Source organism: Podarcis melisellensis (genome assembly GCF_964234715.1).
Source record: "Podarcis melisellensis genome assembly, chromosome: 3".
Classification (NCBI taxonomy): Eukaryota; Metazoa; Chordata; class Lepidosauria; order Squamata; family Lacertidae; genus Podarcis; species Podarcis melisellensis.
Window position 1 is genome coordinate 63,798,679 of NC_138530.1, and position 17,926 is coordinate 63,816,604.

Below are 17,926 nucleotides of genomic sequence, written 5' to 3' on the forward strand. Positions count from 1 at the left end.
ATTTTTAATGTCAGGGCTTGGTCTGCGTAGCAACAAGGAGGGAATGAAAGAGATTTTGCAGGAGGTTTGACTAGATGACCCTCTCAATCTCTCCCAACTCTACCGGCTATGATTCCATGAATGCCTTTTTCTCATAGCTACCTGAAGTGACCTGCCAAGTGAAGACCCTTTTTCCTAAAGAGAGGGAGAACAACAACGGATAATAACAATGGCTTGCATAATTACACACAGCACATTCCTATCGAAACCCAAACCCAAACTAAATTCCGCAGAATAGGGTTGTGAATTAGATGCGCCTCTGGCCTCACCCTGTAGGGCTCATCTTACGTTCTTAAAATGTGCCTCAAAGTTCCTTTGTTGCAGCAACTTCTTTGAGGAATGCAGAAACTCCAAGTTTTAGTTTGGCTCCTCTCGTTTATAAACGATTCTTTACAAATGTCCGAACCTAGCAAGTCAGTAAGCTGAGTGCACCTGACTCAGCACAGTAGCGGGATCAATCTTGGTTTCCATGTAGCGAGCAAGAAACGTCCCGCTAAAGCGGCGAGGAAACGCTGAGATGGCCATGCGTGCCAATCATAGATAGGCTTGTGCCACGGCGTCCTGAGATCCCTGCGCTGAGAGAAGGAAACCTGCGAGCAAGGGGTTAAGAAGCGTTGCACAGAAGACACAATCTGTTGGGAAGGAAGAGGTGGAGGAAACTAAAGGGAGAAAAAAGAAAAGGCAAAGCGACGCTCCCGGCTGGGGTGGGGAAAGGCCGGCGTAAAATCCCTCCGCGCGAAGAATATATGAGCGTAAACATGTGGCTGACTCATGAAAAGGTCGTCCGAGAGCAAGACTCGCTTGGAAAAAAGGCAGCCGGGGTACTCGGCCCAGGCTGCGAGGATATCATTGGAGGCGGTCCGGACGGAGGCTGGTCCTCCCCTCGCCCGCGACGCCCAGTGCGAAGCGCAGCCTCGCCTCCGAGGGGGCGGGCCCGCGGCCAGCTAATACGCCCCGCGGCCGGGCGAGGCAGGAACTTCGCCGGCGCTGCGCTCAGTCCAGGAACAACGATGCCCTCGCCCGCATCATGAGCCGCTGGTCTGCTTCCCAGGGGGTGGTGCTCACAGCCTATCACCCCAGCAGCGCCGATGCCGAGGCGCCGGGAAGCAGCGCCAAGGAGGCGGCGGGCGCGTCCCCCGTAAGGTAAGGAAGGGGCGCCCGCGGCAACTGCGCGGGTGGTTCTCGTGGAGGAGGACAAGGGAGGGCTGCCTGCCTGCCTGCTTACCTGTTGACGTAGGCAGGGTGGCTGGAGCCAGGTACAAAAGGCTGCCTCTCTCGAAGGGCTGCGTCAGGCCATGTGACCAAAGTTTAAAGGACGGTCAGGAGGAATGCCAGCAGCTCCACCACCCTGGGGCGCGGCTGCCGAGCGTGCAACAGGTGGAAAGCGAAGGCTAATGCCGGCTGGGGTTTGTAAACCGCTTGGAGCGCTTGTTTTGCTTTGTTCTGTACGAGCAAGCGGCGTATAAATTTTGTGTGTCTGCGAGAGGAGGAATAAGATAGTGTACTAAATACTGGAGGGTAGCGCACCCAAAGCAAAAGTCCTGAAGTTCAGCCAGCGGCACCTGCAGGTTCGATTTCTGGAGGAGAAATAACATCGTCTTGCCCTTACACTCCGATCCTAAGCATACTTTCCTCTAAATGTGTCTTGCCGATTTTGAGTTTACTTGGATGTAGGCATTATTTATTTCTTATTTAGCATGATTAGTATGCTACTTGATGAAACATTAACTATCTAAGAGGTTTACTTAGAATTAGTCTTCTTTGAATTTCTCTTATAAATGTAGTTATAAAAAAATATGTGTGAAAAGGGATTTTCCTTCCAAGTAACTACAAGGATCCAACAATGAATGGAAGGTGTTGGTGGGGGGAAAGCTGAGCTACCTTATGGCAGAGGGAGGCACTAGCTTTCTGTTCGTTCTCTCTTGGGACTGCCTATGGAAAAAAGAAACGGCATTTTGTATTGTTAAAAGGAAGAACACACACATTTAAACCACTTTCAATAATTATTTGTAAGAATAGCAAGAGTAAATTATTAGGCTATTTTACAAGTACAAATATCCCCTTTCCCATTGCTTGCCGTGGTGCAAACAGTATTTCCTGCAATGAGCACTTTGGTTCCCCATCACCATCATTTCCCTCCAATGAGCTCGATACATTTTTATTACTCTGAGGTCTGTGTCAAAATACTGACTGTATAAACTAGAGGCCATCACAGACAAGAAAGCTTGCTTGAAAATAGAATGAATACTCTTGGAGTGGAGTCTTTTGCTCCTGAAGGCACCTATGTGGGGTTTGGGAGGAAAGACAAGTGTGAAGTAGAACAATTTCAGCAGGATTGGGGCATATTCAACCTCTGTTCACTGTGTCCTGATATAGGTGTGTGTTTCAAGGAAAGCGGGTTTTCTTACAATATCAGGTTTTAGTTTTGTAATAATGATTCTTATTCCAGGGTAGGGGGACCTCAGTACTGAAGAGGGCCTATTTGTCAGACCCTCAGAACTCTTCCTGGGCCGTGACCTGCCTCAGGCTACATTCCTCACTGGTACTCCTCTGCACTCTACTCAATTCCTTCTGCCTCCCTAGAATGTGTCTTCAAACTGATCTAATACCTCTTCCTAGAGTCAGAGTCTCTCTCTCTCTCTCTCTCTCTCTCTCTCTCTCTCTGTGTGTGTGTGTGTGTGTGTGTGTGTTTTTCTGTCTGTCTCTCTCTCTCTCTCTGTGTGTAGAAATGCCTGACTTGTGTGTGGCTAGAATGGCAATAGTATTAATACAAATAAATGGTGTGACTGTACTTGGAATCCTGTGTACATGTCTGGTCACCTCACCTCAAAAAGGATATTAGAGCTGGAAAAGGTGTGTAAAAGAACAACCAAAATGATTAACGGATTGGAAGAACTGCCCTATGAGGAAAAGTTACTACTTTTTAGTTTAGAGAAAAGGCAAGTAGCGGGAGGGGTTATGATAGAGCGATACAGAATTATGCATGGTGTGGATAAAGTGTACAGAGAAATGTTTTTCTCCCACCCTCTCAGTACTAGAACCTGGGGCAGTGCAAAGAAGCTGAATGTTGGAAGTTGCATGACAGACACAAGGAAGTACTTTTTCACCTGGCTTAAATGGCTTTACAAGAGAATTAGACAAATTCATGGAGAATAAGGTTCTCAGCGGCTGCTAACCACAACGGCTATGCTCTGCTTCCACTGTTGGAGCCAGTATGCGTCTGAATACTAGGTGCTGGGAATCACAGGTGGGAAGAGTGTTGTTCTCAGAGCCTGCTTTGGGTCTTCCCATAGGCATCTGGTTGGCCACTGTGAGACCAGAGTGCTGGACCAGATAGGCCTTTGGCCTGATCCAGCAGGCTCCATTCACTTTTGCCTGTACTCCTTGCATGTTGTTGGCCTGTAAGTAAATAAACCCAGATTTATGAAGGCAACAACCAAAAAGTCACAAAGCAGTGTGCCAGCTTTTGAATCCCCCTTGATCAGGACGCGGGTGCACTGTGGGTAAAACCACAGAGCCTTGGGCTTGCCAATCAGAAGGTCACCCCTACGACGGGGTGAGCTCCCGTTCCTCGGTCCCTGCTCCTGCCAATCTAGCAGTTCGAAAGCACATCAAAGTGCAAGTAGAGAAATAGGTACCGCTCCGGCGGGAAGGTAAACGGTGTTTCCGTGCGCTGCTCTGGTTCGCCAGAAGCAGCTTAGTCATGCTGGCCACATGACCCGGAAGCTGTACACCGCGGCCTATAGAGCGATATGAGTGCACAACCCCAGAGTCGTCCGCGACTGGACCTAATGGTCATGGGTATCTTTACCTTTACCTAATCAGGCTAGTTGTTAAAATACAACAACACTGGGGGAGGGGGGAGACCAGCCTGCTGGTGGTAATCAAGCCACCTACACCTGCAACCTGTGAGTTTTAAGCTGGATCACGGCAGGATCTGGTGGACATTCAAATGAGGCCCCTTCAGGTGCTTTTGGGTTTCATGTTGCATCCATGCCTCTTGAGAAGAAACTTATAGTGGTGGAGTCCCTGTCTCTGCAGATATAGTGACCAGCTATTGCTACAGCTGTCGCTGCAAATAATCTTGATGAGATCAGCGCCTGTGTTGCTAAATTGAAATTTGGAGTGGAGCGTCTGAATCCCATGAGCCTGCCAGCATTGTTACATTGTCACTAAGCACTCCTTCTCTGCCATGGGAAGGAAGTCACTTCCTCTTCAGCGGCTGCTTTTTCTAATCCTCCCCCACACCAGATGTGCTTAATAAGGCTTCATTCCAAGGAAGCATTTGAGCGCTTAGTTTTACATCGCTTTCCTCACGAGCCCAAAGTTATGTCCAGATGCAACATGAGGTTATTTTGATGTGACATGAAGAAATGTTGTTAGGCTGTTTGAATACTTAGCATACACTTTTTTTGATAATTTGCATGGGATTTATTGTGCGAAGCAAGATGTAAGGGTTTCATGGTCGTTCCCCCTTCCCCCCAGAAGCCCAGCTGGGTTTTCTGTTGCTTTAACATGGTTAATCAGGTTCTAATCCCATTCATAAAACTTGAGCAATGGAAAATGAAAATGGGGCTTGTGTGTATGGAATCCGTTACGCTAGCAACTGTAAACTTAAGTGTCGTCCAATTAGAATTCCAATATAGGAAAAACAGCTGTGTACTGCAGCGTAATAGAGTTCTGCAGATACTCTGGAAAAGTGCAATCTGAGATCAGAGTTGTATGTTTTTCCCTATTTGGGAATGGCACCTCCAGGAAGTGATTTGGAGTGGGAAAATGACACAGGGTTATCCCTTTTCATCTGGTACCCCCCTCTACCCTTGTATTTGCCCTAAAAATAAAATAAAAAACCCATTGGGAGTTCCAATCATAGATCTATTGCTGCCACGTTTCGTTTGGTATGGCTGTTTCACATTGCCATGTGGGATAGTGCCAGCTACTTGGTCTCCAGGAGAAGAAGTGAAACAGATTTGGTGAGAATGAATCATGTGTCTTATCTGATATGTCAGAGGTTACAGTGATACTTAGACCTGCAGTAAAGCGATGAGATTAAAAATGTGCCAACAAGTGTTGCTCATTGATAAAGTAGCAATGCGATATGTATAGAATCACATCTTCACTTGTAAAGAAACGTTTTTTGCTGCTATACTGTTGTATATGTCCTTTTAGGATAAAAAGAATGATAGCTGATGGTTCTGAAATGCTTTGGAATTCCATGTGATTACGTATTCTGAAGTAAATGGTTATATTAGTACATTATGATACGAGCTGCCCTTTTGCTGTGCAGCTGGATTTGTAAGAGTTATGTGTGCTCTGACAAATGATGGTTTGTCATGGTTTTATTCCCAGGACAAAAGTATATGTGATGCATGTGATTATCTGTAGTCAGGGGACTTATTTATGACTAAACATGTCTCTTGCATAGGGGAGGCAAAAGTTTGTGGAGCACAACTAGGCAGAGGATTATCGTGGTGGGCCAGGAGCATTTTTTCCCTACCTATTCATATATGGAAATGCTACATTGGCTTTTCTAGTCTCTGTTGGGGTCCTAAAAGGATCTGTTGTTGGTTCTATGCTCTTTCCATGTTGTCCATGGATGACCTCATCAAATCCCATGCCTTACAGTGTCACCTAAATGCAGATAATGCCCAGCTTCCTCTACCCCAGAACTGCTTCTCCAGAACTCGGGTCTCACATCTCCAGCTGCCTCTCTGTTATTTCTGTTTGGATGCTCTCTCTTTTTTTGTGCCCAAGACTAGACTTCTTGTCAACCTTCTTGGGCTGTCTGGCACCAAGGAACGTGGCCTTGGGCTGAAAAAGGTCCACCATCCCTTTTTTACCTTCAAGGAAAATTCAGGCAGAATAAACAGAAAGAACTAGAGGATATGATATAATTGACCTCTTATGATCTTAGATAACAGACCTCTTAGGATCTGTTCTGAGGGGAAACGTTTTAATAGTATTTTTGAGATGAATAGATTTAGTATGAAAGGTTTTATGGTAGCCTTTTCTAATAGAAATTTTATGCGGAAAGTTTGTCTTAATAATGTCAAGGCCAATGGCTAGTGCAATATTTAATGATGCTAAGAAACTATTATGCTGCAAGCCCGTTCCCATTTATTTATAAAAGATTTCTTACCCACTTTTCAGCATAAGGTCTCAGAGTGCATTACAACCATATAATCACATAACATTAAAATCCAATAAAGCAACTGAAAATAAACCAAAGAATGCGCATCAAACAATAGAGGTGGGTCACAAAAAACAAAATACCTTAACTATCAAAGGTCTAGGGTAAAGAGTTGTGACTTCAGCAACTGACATAAACTATGAAGATTAATATTGATGCACCTCCATTGGAATGGATTTCTGCATTTTGGAAGCTGCCACAAAGAATGCAGTGCTCTGTGCTTCCAGGGGTGGTTAAACTGCCACCTTAACACCTCAGAGAGTCTATAGGGTATGAGGCAGTCCTTCAGATATTTGGGACCTACATCGTTTAGGGGTTAAACACTAATGTGAGCATGTTTAGTTGGGCCTGGAAACTTATTTAAGAGTAAGCCCCCTTGATCTCTGCAGGACTTGTATCTGAGATGTGCATAGTATTGCACTCTTGTAATGCTGCGTGAGAAGGGACAGTGAGTAACCTGTTGGCCTTGCGTGCTTGAACTCTGTTCATTTGATAGCCAAATTATGCTAAGCAACCTTTTAACAATAGAAGCTGGAGCCAATAGGGTAATGGCATGGACTAAAACTGCTGTCTAGGCTGTCTTAACACAGAGACAGATGCTATGAAAATGAAGGGCTGAATTTCTGAACTGTTGGCATTTGAATGATCACCAAGCTACTGAATCCTTGATGAAACATTTTCTTGTGCCTGTTCAAACTTCTGGACAGTCTTCTCTCATTGACAATTTGTAAATTTTCCCTCAGGTTGTTGGTGTATTTTTAACATGTGCACTATGTTTTTTACTCACTCAACAACTGATCAGCTAATGCTTTCTCTACCTAGATTTGCCAACAGTTTGCAGCCTCCTGCTATAATCAGTTGTAGATACCAAAATTTCTTATCTTATACCTGGCTGTGCTTTTGAACATGAGCGTATTGTAAGATGGAGCCTGGTGTCAGAGGGCATTTCCAGTGTAGCCTGGTGTTCAGCTCTGAATTGCCAGTGTTCTCCAAACCTGAACTTAGATTTCAGTTGGTTTTACACCACTCCTACCCTCCAATTTTGTAGCAGAAAAATAATGTCAGCTAGATAAGTCTTTTACTTCCACTGTATCCAGAATTATTTCTGCCCAGCTGTTGATGCATCATCTTAAAATACATTGTTCCCAACTACTGAAAAAACAACAACAATTGTTTGGTGTAAGAAATCTGTTGTGTAAAGGCACACAACTGGTTTTATCATAAACATACCTTGGCATTGTTACTCAAAAATAAATGTATTTGATTTTTTTTCCTTTTAAGGCATTGTTCAGATCACGTTTTCCTGTTTCCTTTTAAATTAACAATGGCTTCCTCATCTACAGGAAATAAGGTGGATTTTGTTACAAGCATCTGTCCCACAGATCCCACAGATAAATAAACACGTTCATAAAATATGAAGTGGAGGAAGAGGCTATAGTTTTTTAAAAAAATAAAAATTATAGCCTCTTCCTTCACTTCAAATTTTAATGATTTAAGCAAAATGCATTAGGTGAGGTTGATTTACACCACAGGAGAAAGATTGTATGGAACTTGATATAAGCCCTGTGCTCCATGTTCTTAAAAGTGTGTATGCTGAACTTGTGTAAGATCAAAGGTGGTTTTAGGGTAGTGTGACTGGTTTGGCAGGACTGGGTACCAGTGCCATTGGGACCCACAGCAGTGATGTAGAAAGGAGCTTGATAGGTAAGGGAGCGCTGAATTTTAGCATCACACAGGCCACTGCTGAAATTTGAGAGCCGCTGGTAAGAGCAAGATCTTGGCTTGATCAATGCACTCTCCAATATATGCGACCTCAAAATGCATTTTGTGTAAAGGTTTCTGCCCCTCTTGGCCTAAAACAAAGATTTCACCTTCAAAAGTAAATATGTGTAAAATTCTGGTTACCTCATCTCCCAAAAGGATATTGTAGAGTTGGAAAAGTAACCAAAATGATCAAGGGGCTGGAGCAACTCCACCACGACAAAAGGTTGCAACATTTCAGCCTTTTAGTTTAGAAAATTGTATGTGGTGTGTGGCAAGTGGATAGAGAGAAGATTTTCTTGCTCATAATTCTAGAAACGAGACATTCTGTTGAAGGTGAATATTGGAAGTTTCAGGATGGAAAAAAAGGGAGTGGTACACAGCACATAATTAAAGTTTTGGAATTTGTGATGGCTGCTAATGTGGATGGCATTAAAAGGGGATTAGGCAGATTAATTGACAATAAAGCTATTGGCCATTATGGCTGTGTACTGCCTCCAGTTGAGGCAGTATGTGTTGGACTATCAGTTTATGGAAATCACAAGGGAGAAGAATGCTGTTGCAGTCAGGTTCCCCAGAAGCATCTAGTTGACCACTGAGCGTACAGGATGCTGGATTAGATAGGACTGATCCAGCAAAGTCTTCTCTTAGGTTTACAAGAAGAGGGTAAAGATTGCATGCTTGATGCTTCATAACCAATTAGTGTAGAAATCCACACATCATTGCAATTCAGTATTGGAGCATGTGTCCTGTGGCAGATGGGTTTCTCCATATACCCTTTTATGAATGCATTGGTAGAAAAGTGCAGCGGAAATGAGAATTTTCAGACAGATTTGGAAGTAGGTGATGGCTTTGTCCAACTATTGGTGCCTTTGACATCTTGGGATGCTTCAGTTCTTAAACCCTGAGCATTGTAAGCTCAGTAATAGGTGGTCAGACTTTTTGTTGGGCTTGTATTTATTTGGAAGACAACCAAAATATTTAAATATCTTCACCGTGTTTGTTTATTTTAGTGCAGAGTGGAACATTTGCTTTAGTTTTGAGTGACACTTTTTAATTTTGAGTTTTCCTTTAAGGAACATGGAAGTACACTCAAGTGCAAATTCAGGATCTTTAATGCCTTTCTGATACCTGAAATCTTCATTGTAAAAACAACTTTTTCTGTCAAAAAGCAAATATTTGAACAATTACCATTATTTACAAAAGTCAACGAGTAGAGGCAAAATTGTTTTCACTTGTTTGCATTGGCACTTGCCATAAATACTGTATTGGAGTTATAAATTCTTTAGCTACTGAAGGAATACCTGTTAGCAAGGCAAATCATAAATCTGGCCTCTATGTGCAGGGGAGGAGTTTGAGTTTTGCGCTTATTTAACCTTTGATACATGACCCTACAGTAAAAGTATTTGAAGAAGCAATGTTGAAAGAAGTGTGATTAATAAGATTTGGTTTCCTATACAACACTTTGTGGGACTGACAGGGATTGCTGCTTTTAATGAAGTGATTTTTGGCAGACTAAGGAGATTTCCTGATAGATTATTTCTTGCATTTCTGTCCTTATCATCAAATGGCAGGAGATATGAATATAGACTTCAAACCTGAGTAAGGATTGATATGCAAATGGAAAGCTATTGAGAATTTTTGTGTGTGAGAGAGAGGGGGGGGAGGAGGAGGAGGAGTGAAAAGAAAGATTTATGTTCTTGTGTTACATGCCTTGTCATTCTATATATGTCCTTAAAAAAATGCCTGTTTATAGCGCCAAAGCATTCAGCTAATCCCCAGAGGTTACTGATTTGAAGTGATAACATCCTTCAGTGTGTCTGATTGTACAGTGGTACCTCGGGTTAAGTACTTAATTCATTCCAGAGGTCCTTTCTTAACCTGAAACTGTTCTTAACCTGAAGCACCACTTTAGCTAGTGGAGCCTCCTGCTGCCGCCGCGCTGCAGAAGCACAATTTCTGTTCTCATCCTGAAGCAAAGTTCTTAACCCGAGGTAATATTTCTGTGTTAGCGGAGTTTGTAACCTGAAGCTTATGTAACTCGAGGTACCACTGTATATGCATATGTGAGGCATTGACACCAACCTATGCCTATGTGGTTCCTTCACAAGTGAATGTATTTCGCCTTCAAACCCCCTTCCTATGCTTCGGTATGAGGATTTTTTTAAAACCCAAATGTGATGCTGGGAGGGAAGGCCAAGAGAGGAGGCTGTGGCCAGAATGGGTGAGCTGGGAAGGGAATCCCATCAGCAGTTTCTGGCAGTCACAGGCCTTCTGTAAAAAGTTTTCTAAATCCAAAGTATTTGATCTGGAACGAATTAAGCTAATCTGGCATATTTTGAGTGTAACTGTTGTTCTGCATGATCCATTCCCTTTCTTAGGTTTTCAAATACTATGGAAGATGTTGGTGAACTAGTAAGGGCTAGTGTAGTGGTTAGAATGTCAGACGAGTCCTTGGGAGACTCGACTTCAAATTCCCACTCAGCTATGAAGCCTATTGGGTGAGCCTATTTGAGTCTTACGCTTGCAATTTGAGTGCCACCCTTCTGTTTGGAGTGCCACACTTCCGTTTTGAGTGTTACACTTCCATTTTGAGTGCCACACTTCCGTGTGGAGTGTTACACTGACGTCCGTCTGTTTTTTGCTATTTATTTTGCATTTTTGTGGCTCTTTTTGTGTGTGTGTGACTGCGTGGAACCCAATTCAGCTACTGATTGATTGATTGTGTGACTGCAGTATATTGTTTATTGCTTTCATTTTATGGATCAGTGGTCTCATTAGATAGTAAAATTCATGTTAAATTGGTTTTTTGGGGATTGTTATTAAAAATCTGGAACGGATTAATCCATTTTCCATTACTTTCTGTGGGAAAGCATGCCTTGGTTTTGGAACACTTTGGTTTTGGAATGGACTTCTGGAATGGATTAAGTTTGAGAACCAAGGTACCACTGTAAGTGAAAGGAAGCCTTGTAGAAAGGAATACTTTTGTTTCTTTATTGTATCAATGTTAATATGCATGATATCTGTCAATCACAATTTAAAGCTGCACAAGTTGGAGAGGGGCTGCAGCTCAGTGACATAGAGTATATAACATCTCCAATTAGGTCTTGAAGTATCCCCTGACTGACTGAAACTTTGGAGAGCAGCTGCCAGCCAGTGTCAACAATACTGAGCTAAATGAGCCAATCGTCTGGCTTGGCATTAGGCAGCTTCCTATGTTCCTGTACCCGAGCAGCACACATTATTTGCATATTCAACTGGTACTGCTGATTTGCAAGAGGCGATGCAAATTTGATGCATGCATAACTAGATAATGCAATGTTATATACTGTGTTTTCTACACAGTGCTCTTCAACATCTTTTCTTCAAACCAATGCTTGGTTTGGAAGGTGGAGAAATGCCAGATTCAGGTGTATGACATTTTAAAGGGCATCTTATCTCTAAGGAATTTAGCAATTTCCCTAGCACACTTAGTTAACCAGATTTGTTTAATAACTTGTAGCAATAATTCTAGAAAATAGCATTTTTGTATACAGAAGTTATTGCTATATAGGAGAAAAAACATTTGAAACTTGCTGACAGTGTGGTAGACTTCTTCCAAGAGTCCAGCAGATTTTCCTTGTACCAAAACCATTGTGTTCTTTCCCTAGAAAGTAAACAAGATTTGCAGAAAAACACAGTGATAAATGTTAGGGCTGTAGCAGAAACAAAGCAGGCTTTTTAAAAAACATTTTTCATGGTTTTAAACTCCATCAATTTTGAAAAGATGAAAGCAAACTATTGGTTCTTTCCCATCCAGTTCATGTTTTGTTGAAATATCAAAACAATTGTGTAAGAAAATAACATAATACATTATTTTTGGAATCCCAGAATCTTATTGTCCCTAGAGGACTCACCCTAGTCTGCTAAGGAATGCTTGTGTAAAATCTGGAACATTGCTGTAATGACAAGGGAGCATCATGTAAAGGGAAGAATAGAGAAAACCAGAACCCTTGGAAATGGCTTAGTTACCATATCGTAACTTTTGGAAACACTAAAAGCTAAAACTGCTAAATTATAAGCTAAAACATTGTTTACCCCAATGATTTGCATTTCAACATCTTCTTTCTTAGATTGCAAGTTTCATTTCCCTACTCTTAGGGCTCTAGACTGGGTGCTATGTGTGCTATATTTCACGTGTATATGCTACTTTACTACTTTCCATCATTATATCATGCATTTGCCTGTTCTCATCTGGCAGCAACCAATGATGTCAAGCGGGTGTAAGTGAAAAGCAGTATTGTGGTAGCACCATTGCAGTGAGGTTTACCAGACTCTTTGAAGGGAAACTAACGGCGTGTGTGGCTGCTGGTTTTGGTGGCAGCTGGAAATTTAACATCCTTTCTGATTTGGCCCTTTGAGGCAAGTCTCACATAATCAGGGTGTGGTACAGTTCTTATAATTATATATATGTATGTATTTATGTATGTACTGCTTGAATCAGCCTCACATAGAAATCTTGCTGTGTGGAAAGCGAGTATTGGAGAGGTGGTTTCCAGCTTGACCTTCACCTTTGTATCTTAACTAAACACATGCAGGAATTTCCACCTATCAGCATTTAATATATGAATAGACTCTAGAATAACTTAGGAATCATTGAAATTTTCCACGAGCCAGATAGGATCTCCAAAGAAGGCCAGCAGCCAGGGCCCAGCTAGGTGAGCGCCCAAGAGACAGAACTGAAATCCAAGAGAAACAGAGCCTCAAAATGGTGCAAAGAAATATTTTTTAAAATCAAACATAGTTCTTTTAAAATACTCAATGTATTTTGGATGAAAGTAACCTTCAGGACTAAGGGACGCGGGTGGCGCTGTGGGTTAAACCACAGAGCCCAGGACTTAGAATCATAGAATCATAGAGTTGGAAGAGACCACAAGGGCAATCGAGTCCAACCCCCTGCCAAGCAGGAAACACCATCAGAGCACTCCTGACATATGGTTGTCAAGCCTCTGCTTAAAGACCTCCAAAGAAGGAGACTCCACCACACTCCTTGGCAGCAAATTCCACTGTCGAACAGCTCTTACTGTCAGGAAGTTCTTCCTAATGTTTAGGTGGAATCTTCTTTCTTGTAGTTTGGATCCATTGCTCTGTGTCCGCTTCTCTGGAGCAGCAGAAAACAACCTTTCTCCCTCCTCTATGTGACATCCTTTTATATATTTGAACATGGCTATCATATCATATCACCCCTTAACCTCCTCTTCTCCAGGCTAAACATGCCCAGCTCTCAAGCCAGGTGTCACCCATCTTGTATTTGTGCCTCTCATTTTTTTTGCCCAAGTGCAATACTTTACATTTCTCCCTGTTAAAATTCATCTTGTTTGTTTTGGCCCAGTTCTCTAATCCGTCAAGGTCATTTTGAAGTGTGATGCTGTCCTCTGGGGTGTTAGCCACCCCTCCCAGTTTGGTATCATCTGCAAATTTGATCAGGATGCCCTTGAGTCCATCATCCAAGTCGTTGATAAAGATGTTGAATAAGACTGGGCCCAAGACAGAACCCTGTGGCACCCCACTAGTCACTCTTCTCCAGGATGAAGAGGAACCATTGATGAGCACCCTTTGGGTTCGGTCAGTCAGCCAGTTACAAATCCACTGAGTGGTAGCATAGTCAAGTCCACATTTTACCAGCTTCTTTACAAGAATATCATGGGGTACCTTGTCAAGTGACTTGCTGAAATGTCAAATGACTTGCTGAAATGTCAAATGACTTGCTGATCAGAAGGTTGGCGGTTCGAATCCCCATGACGGGGTGAGCTCCCGTTGCTCGGTCCCTGCTCCTGCCAATCTAGCAGTTCGAAAGCACATCAAAGTGCAAGTAGATAAATAGGTACCGCTCCGGCGGGAAGGTAAACGGTGTATCCGTGCGCTGCTCTGGTTCACCAGAAGCGGCTTAGTCATGCTGGCCACATGACCTGGAAGCTGTATGCCGGCTCCCTCGGCCAATAAAACGAGATGAGCGCCGCAACCCCAGAGTCGGCCACGACTGGACCTAATGGTCAGGGGTCCCTTTACCCTTTACCTTAACCTTCAGGAGTATTTATAAAGGCAACAACTCTCACTCACCTCAGTGTGGCTACGATGGCATACGTTCTACTGGAGATAGCATAGGTCTAGCACTTTAAGGGATTTATATCTTCTGTAGCAGATGAAAGCCTTTGACAGGAATATTACACTGTTTTGTGTGTTTGTACTAAAGCCAATAGATAGGCGAATAACTCTGTTAAGAACTGTGGGTAAACCTGTTTTAAAACTGTGGTGGCACAGCTGTGGACTGATTTTGTAATATCTGACTGAAGCCCCAATATCAGAAAGGAACAAATGTAACTTCTTATCATGACTGTAACAATCAGTTGTGACTCTGTGAAGGATTCTGTTTATCTTGCAACTATGCAAGCAACCGCTGAGGGTTACATGCCAAAGGAAAGCCCCAGAGAGTATTTATGTACATTCCATCAATCTTTAACTGCTTAGCAGTTGGAGTGTGAATAGTTTTTATGACAATTTACCCTGAAACTGACGCTTGTGCTTTTGTGAGTCAAGCAGACACTTGGGTGCTTCCTGGGTCACGCTGTGTCCACTAATACTTCTTCTGCAAACTGGAAAAATGTTTGAGTAGTGGGAAGGAGAAGATAATACAAGAATACTCCCCTTGATGTTCACTGCACTTTCGAAAGTTAGTGCTGTGTGTAGATTGCTGGATCTCTACCCAGCTGATAATGCTGTGCCAAAAAGGGCCAAATTAGATGCTGTGTGCAAAACTTGTGAATAGTTTTCCAGTGCTTTGCTGTGAACTGAGACACAGCATCTGCAGTCAGGAACAGAGGAACAGAAAAGAGGGGTCTTTTGTTTGTTTAGAAATGTTTGCTGTAATACATTCCATCTAAATAGCATGAACAGCGAAGGAAGTCTGTGAAACTGTTTTCAGATGTGTTAATATGTATTGTGATATATTCAAATTGTTTTGGTCTATGAACAGCTGATTATCCACTATCAGTCTGAGTAATTTTCAAGATGCATTTTTGTTAATAGCAATGATTTTAAGAAGACACTAGTGATATAGGGTGCAGCTATTTAAAAATAGCATTAGAACATCTGTGTTTAAGAAGATACAACTTCTGCAAAATATTTTTTGTAAAAATTTTTTTACACAAGTCGTTCATTCACTAGTTGCTGATTTTCCCCAGACTGTTCTTCAGACATCAACTAGTTTTATTTCTCAATAAATTATTTTAGAATATTGTTTCTTCTGTCTGCCATAGTAAAGCCCAGATTCTAGACCTGCAATTATATAGGCATTGTGCTTTGCGTGAATGCAGATTTTCTTCTATCTTCCAACATGATATAAATGGTAGCTCAACATTCTTGACTTCCATAAGCAGACCAGCCTACAATGAGTTATTTTGCAACTGGAAAATAGGTTTGTAACAAGTGCTATCCCTTCTGGTTCTACTGGATTAAAATTAGAAAAGGTATATTTAATGTTTTAGGGTCCTTATGTCATGAGCTAGGCCAGTATTAGCTATCATTTCTTAAGTTAAACGGTTTCCATTTTCTCTTGGATCTAGATTCTGCAGGAATAGTGGCCATAGTAGCAGTGAAGTTGGTTTTAGGTTTCCAGCAACTTAGTTTATACGCATGTGTATTTTAATATATTTTTTTGTGTGATCAGTGAGAAACTTCCTTCTCTACCCCAGCCATTATATCCTGCTAACATTGTTACCCTGTTGCCTTTAACTACCAGGAATTGCTGTGAAGGTAATTGGTATCCCTTGGGCTACTGTTACATTAATCTGCACAGGACATAGAAAACCCTGTTAGCGCAAACCTTTTGTGAATGGGTTTCCGTGCACCTTTCCTCTGTGATACTGATTGGTTCTAACCTCCTAGGGAGAATGGACATAAGTGGGACTCAGAAGTCACGGAAAGTTCAGGGTTTGTTTTTTCTCTTCCTGGTGTGCCTACCTAAAGGATTGTTATGGATGGTCATTCATGGTCAGGAGTTGCTATGTCATATTGAATTCATGGAAATGAATCTACAGAGTAATGCCTTTTTCATTGCTATATTCAGTGCTTTCCCCCCCTAAAAGAATGTTTACAAGTACTCTCATTTTCCTACTCATAGTGAAATACTGCCCCTCAATGAAGCCAAACTTAGATACACAAAATGTTTAGGGGTATGTGTCCCCCTGCGTCCCCCCAGAAAAAAAAGCACTGGCTATATCAAAAATCAAGGAAGCAAAGTCCATAACACTGTTGAAACTCCAGATAGATTTGTTGGAGCAGGAAATTAAGAGGGAGGAATGTATTTAAATGATGTAAAAGAGGAAACATGTTTTCTTACACACACACACACACACTAGGCTGTGACCTTTAGACTTGCTTTTCTAGGAGTTAGCTCCATATAGCTCAATGAGTAGGTGCACATTGTGTGGCAAAATGTCTTGCCTTTGCCACGGAGGTTCACATAGAAAGCTACATTTCTTTAAAAAATAGGAACTACAGAAGCTAAAGTCCTGCCTCAATCTGAATGCCAGGGTGAACGTCAGAATATTGAACTTGTTTTCTTCAGTTCAGCACAAGCTGTCCCAGAAGAGCTGATTCATATTTGAAGTGTTTATATCTAAATACAGCTACAAAGTGATAAACAATTCAATTAGCTATTGCCCTACTCTGGGAAAAAAACTAATTCTTCCTCCTTCAGGGAGAGCAATGGACTCCTCAGTATTGATGAGATGTTTTAAAAGTACAGTAAGCCTGTAACTTAACATGGGGGTTATGTTCCAGGGATCGTGACTAAAACCAAAATCGCGTGTAGTCAAAACACATTGGGTTCAATGGTGGGTAGAGTTGCCAACATCATTTCCCCCAGAACCCACCCCTTTCCTGTCCCCTTTTAATTTTTTTAATTTTATGCTACACACGTGAAGCTGGAAGCATATAAGTTGCAGACTTACTGTAATTCATACTTTGAGAAAGTGGAAACCCTCCTCTCCACTCCACACTTTATAAAATATGCATTGGTCTTCAAAGTCTAGAAATATTGATAAAAGACAAATTGCTACTTAAAATGTCACATTTTGAAATGTTAAAAGTTGTATGAAGACCAGTGGTATGTTTCTAATTGGCTTTGCTAATGCACCACATTATTAAGTCTCTCTCTCTCTCTCTCTCTCTCTGTGTGTGTTTTCTAGCAGGAGATCTGGTCAATATAATATGAACCATGACAACTCTAAGAAGCCCTCAGGGAAGCCCCCTTATAACCGTTCAGGTTCTCAAGATTCACTCGATGAATTATCCATGGATGACTACTGGAAAGAACTTGAAAACATCAATGAAACCAGAGGCAATAACTCTGAAGAACAAGCAGTGGTTCTAGTGAAGGAGCCTGATGGTAATTATAACTGGAATTAAGAAAAACCGTTTCTCTGTTTTGAAGACTCTGATTTAGATCTTTCATTTATTGTGCTTGAAACCACATACCAAGATAGATTTAAGATTTGGTCAGTTGAAATTGACTCATGCCTCTGTAAATCTGGCAACACATTGACTGTGTAATGGCAATTATTTTCAAGGACCTGGAATTGCTGTTGTGGACGAGACTATCCTGAACTGGAGGAAAACCATGATACTTTAAGAAAGTACTTCCTTGAACTCATAACTTATGCATATTATTGCCCCAAGATGTGCTTTTAAAGCTTTTGCAGGAAGAGAGAATTTCCTCTTTTCTTCGTTTACATTTCTGCTGTTTTGCAATAAACTGTCACTGGATTTTGACCACTGCTTTGGTAAGGGTAATGGGAAGTTCTTTTGCTTCTTCAGAAGTCATATCTATTCTGGTTACCATAGTACCCGGAATCACACAAAGAGCAATAATTCCTGTAGTAAAAACAACGATAAAAC

At 41.9% G+C, this 17,926-nt stretch overlaps 1 protein-coding gene across 6 annotated transcripts in view; it reads left to right on the plus strand.

The window, feature by feature from the left end:
• ARHGAP18 (Rho GTPase activating protein 18) overlaps positions 1-17,926 on the plus strand; it is a 63,663-nt gene that overhangs the window by 17,903 nt on the left and 27,834 nt on the right. The window contains exons 1-2 of one of the 6 annotated variants that reach the window (XM_081907148.1): positions 990-1,182; positions 17,218-17,417. In XM_081907148.1, coding sequence (XP_081763274.1) covers positions 1,067-1,182; positions 17,218-17,417 — 316 coding nt within the window. In that variant the 5' untranslated portion in view covers positions 990-1,066. Of the gene's footprint in view, positions 1-989; positions 1,183-11,918; positions 12,008-17,217; positions 17,418-17,926 lie in introns of those variants that run through there. The other 5 variants (XM_081907149.1, XM_081907150.1, XM_081907151.1 and 2 more) reach the window with 5 other exon arrangements.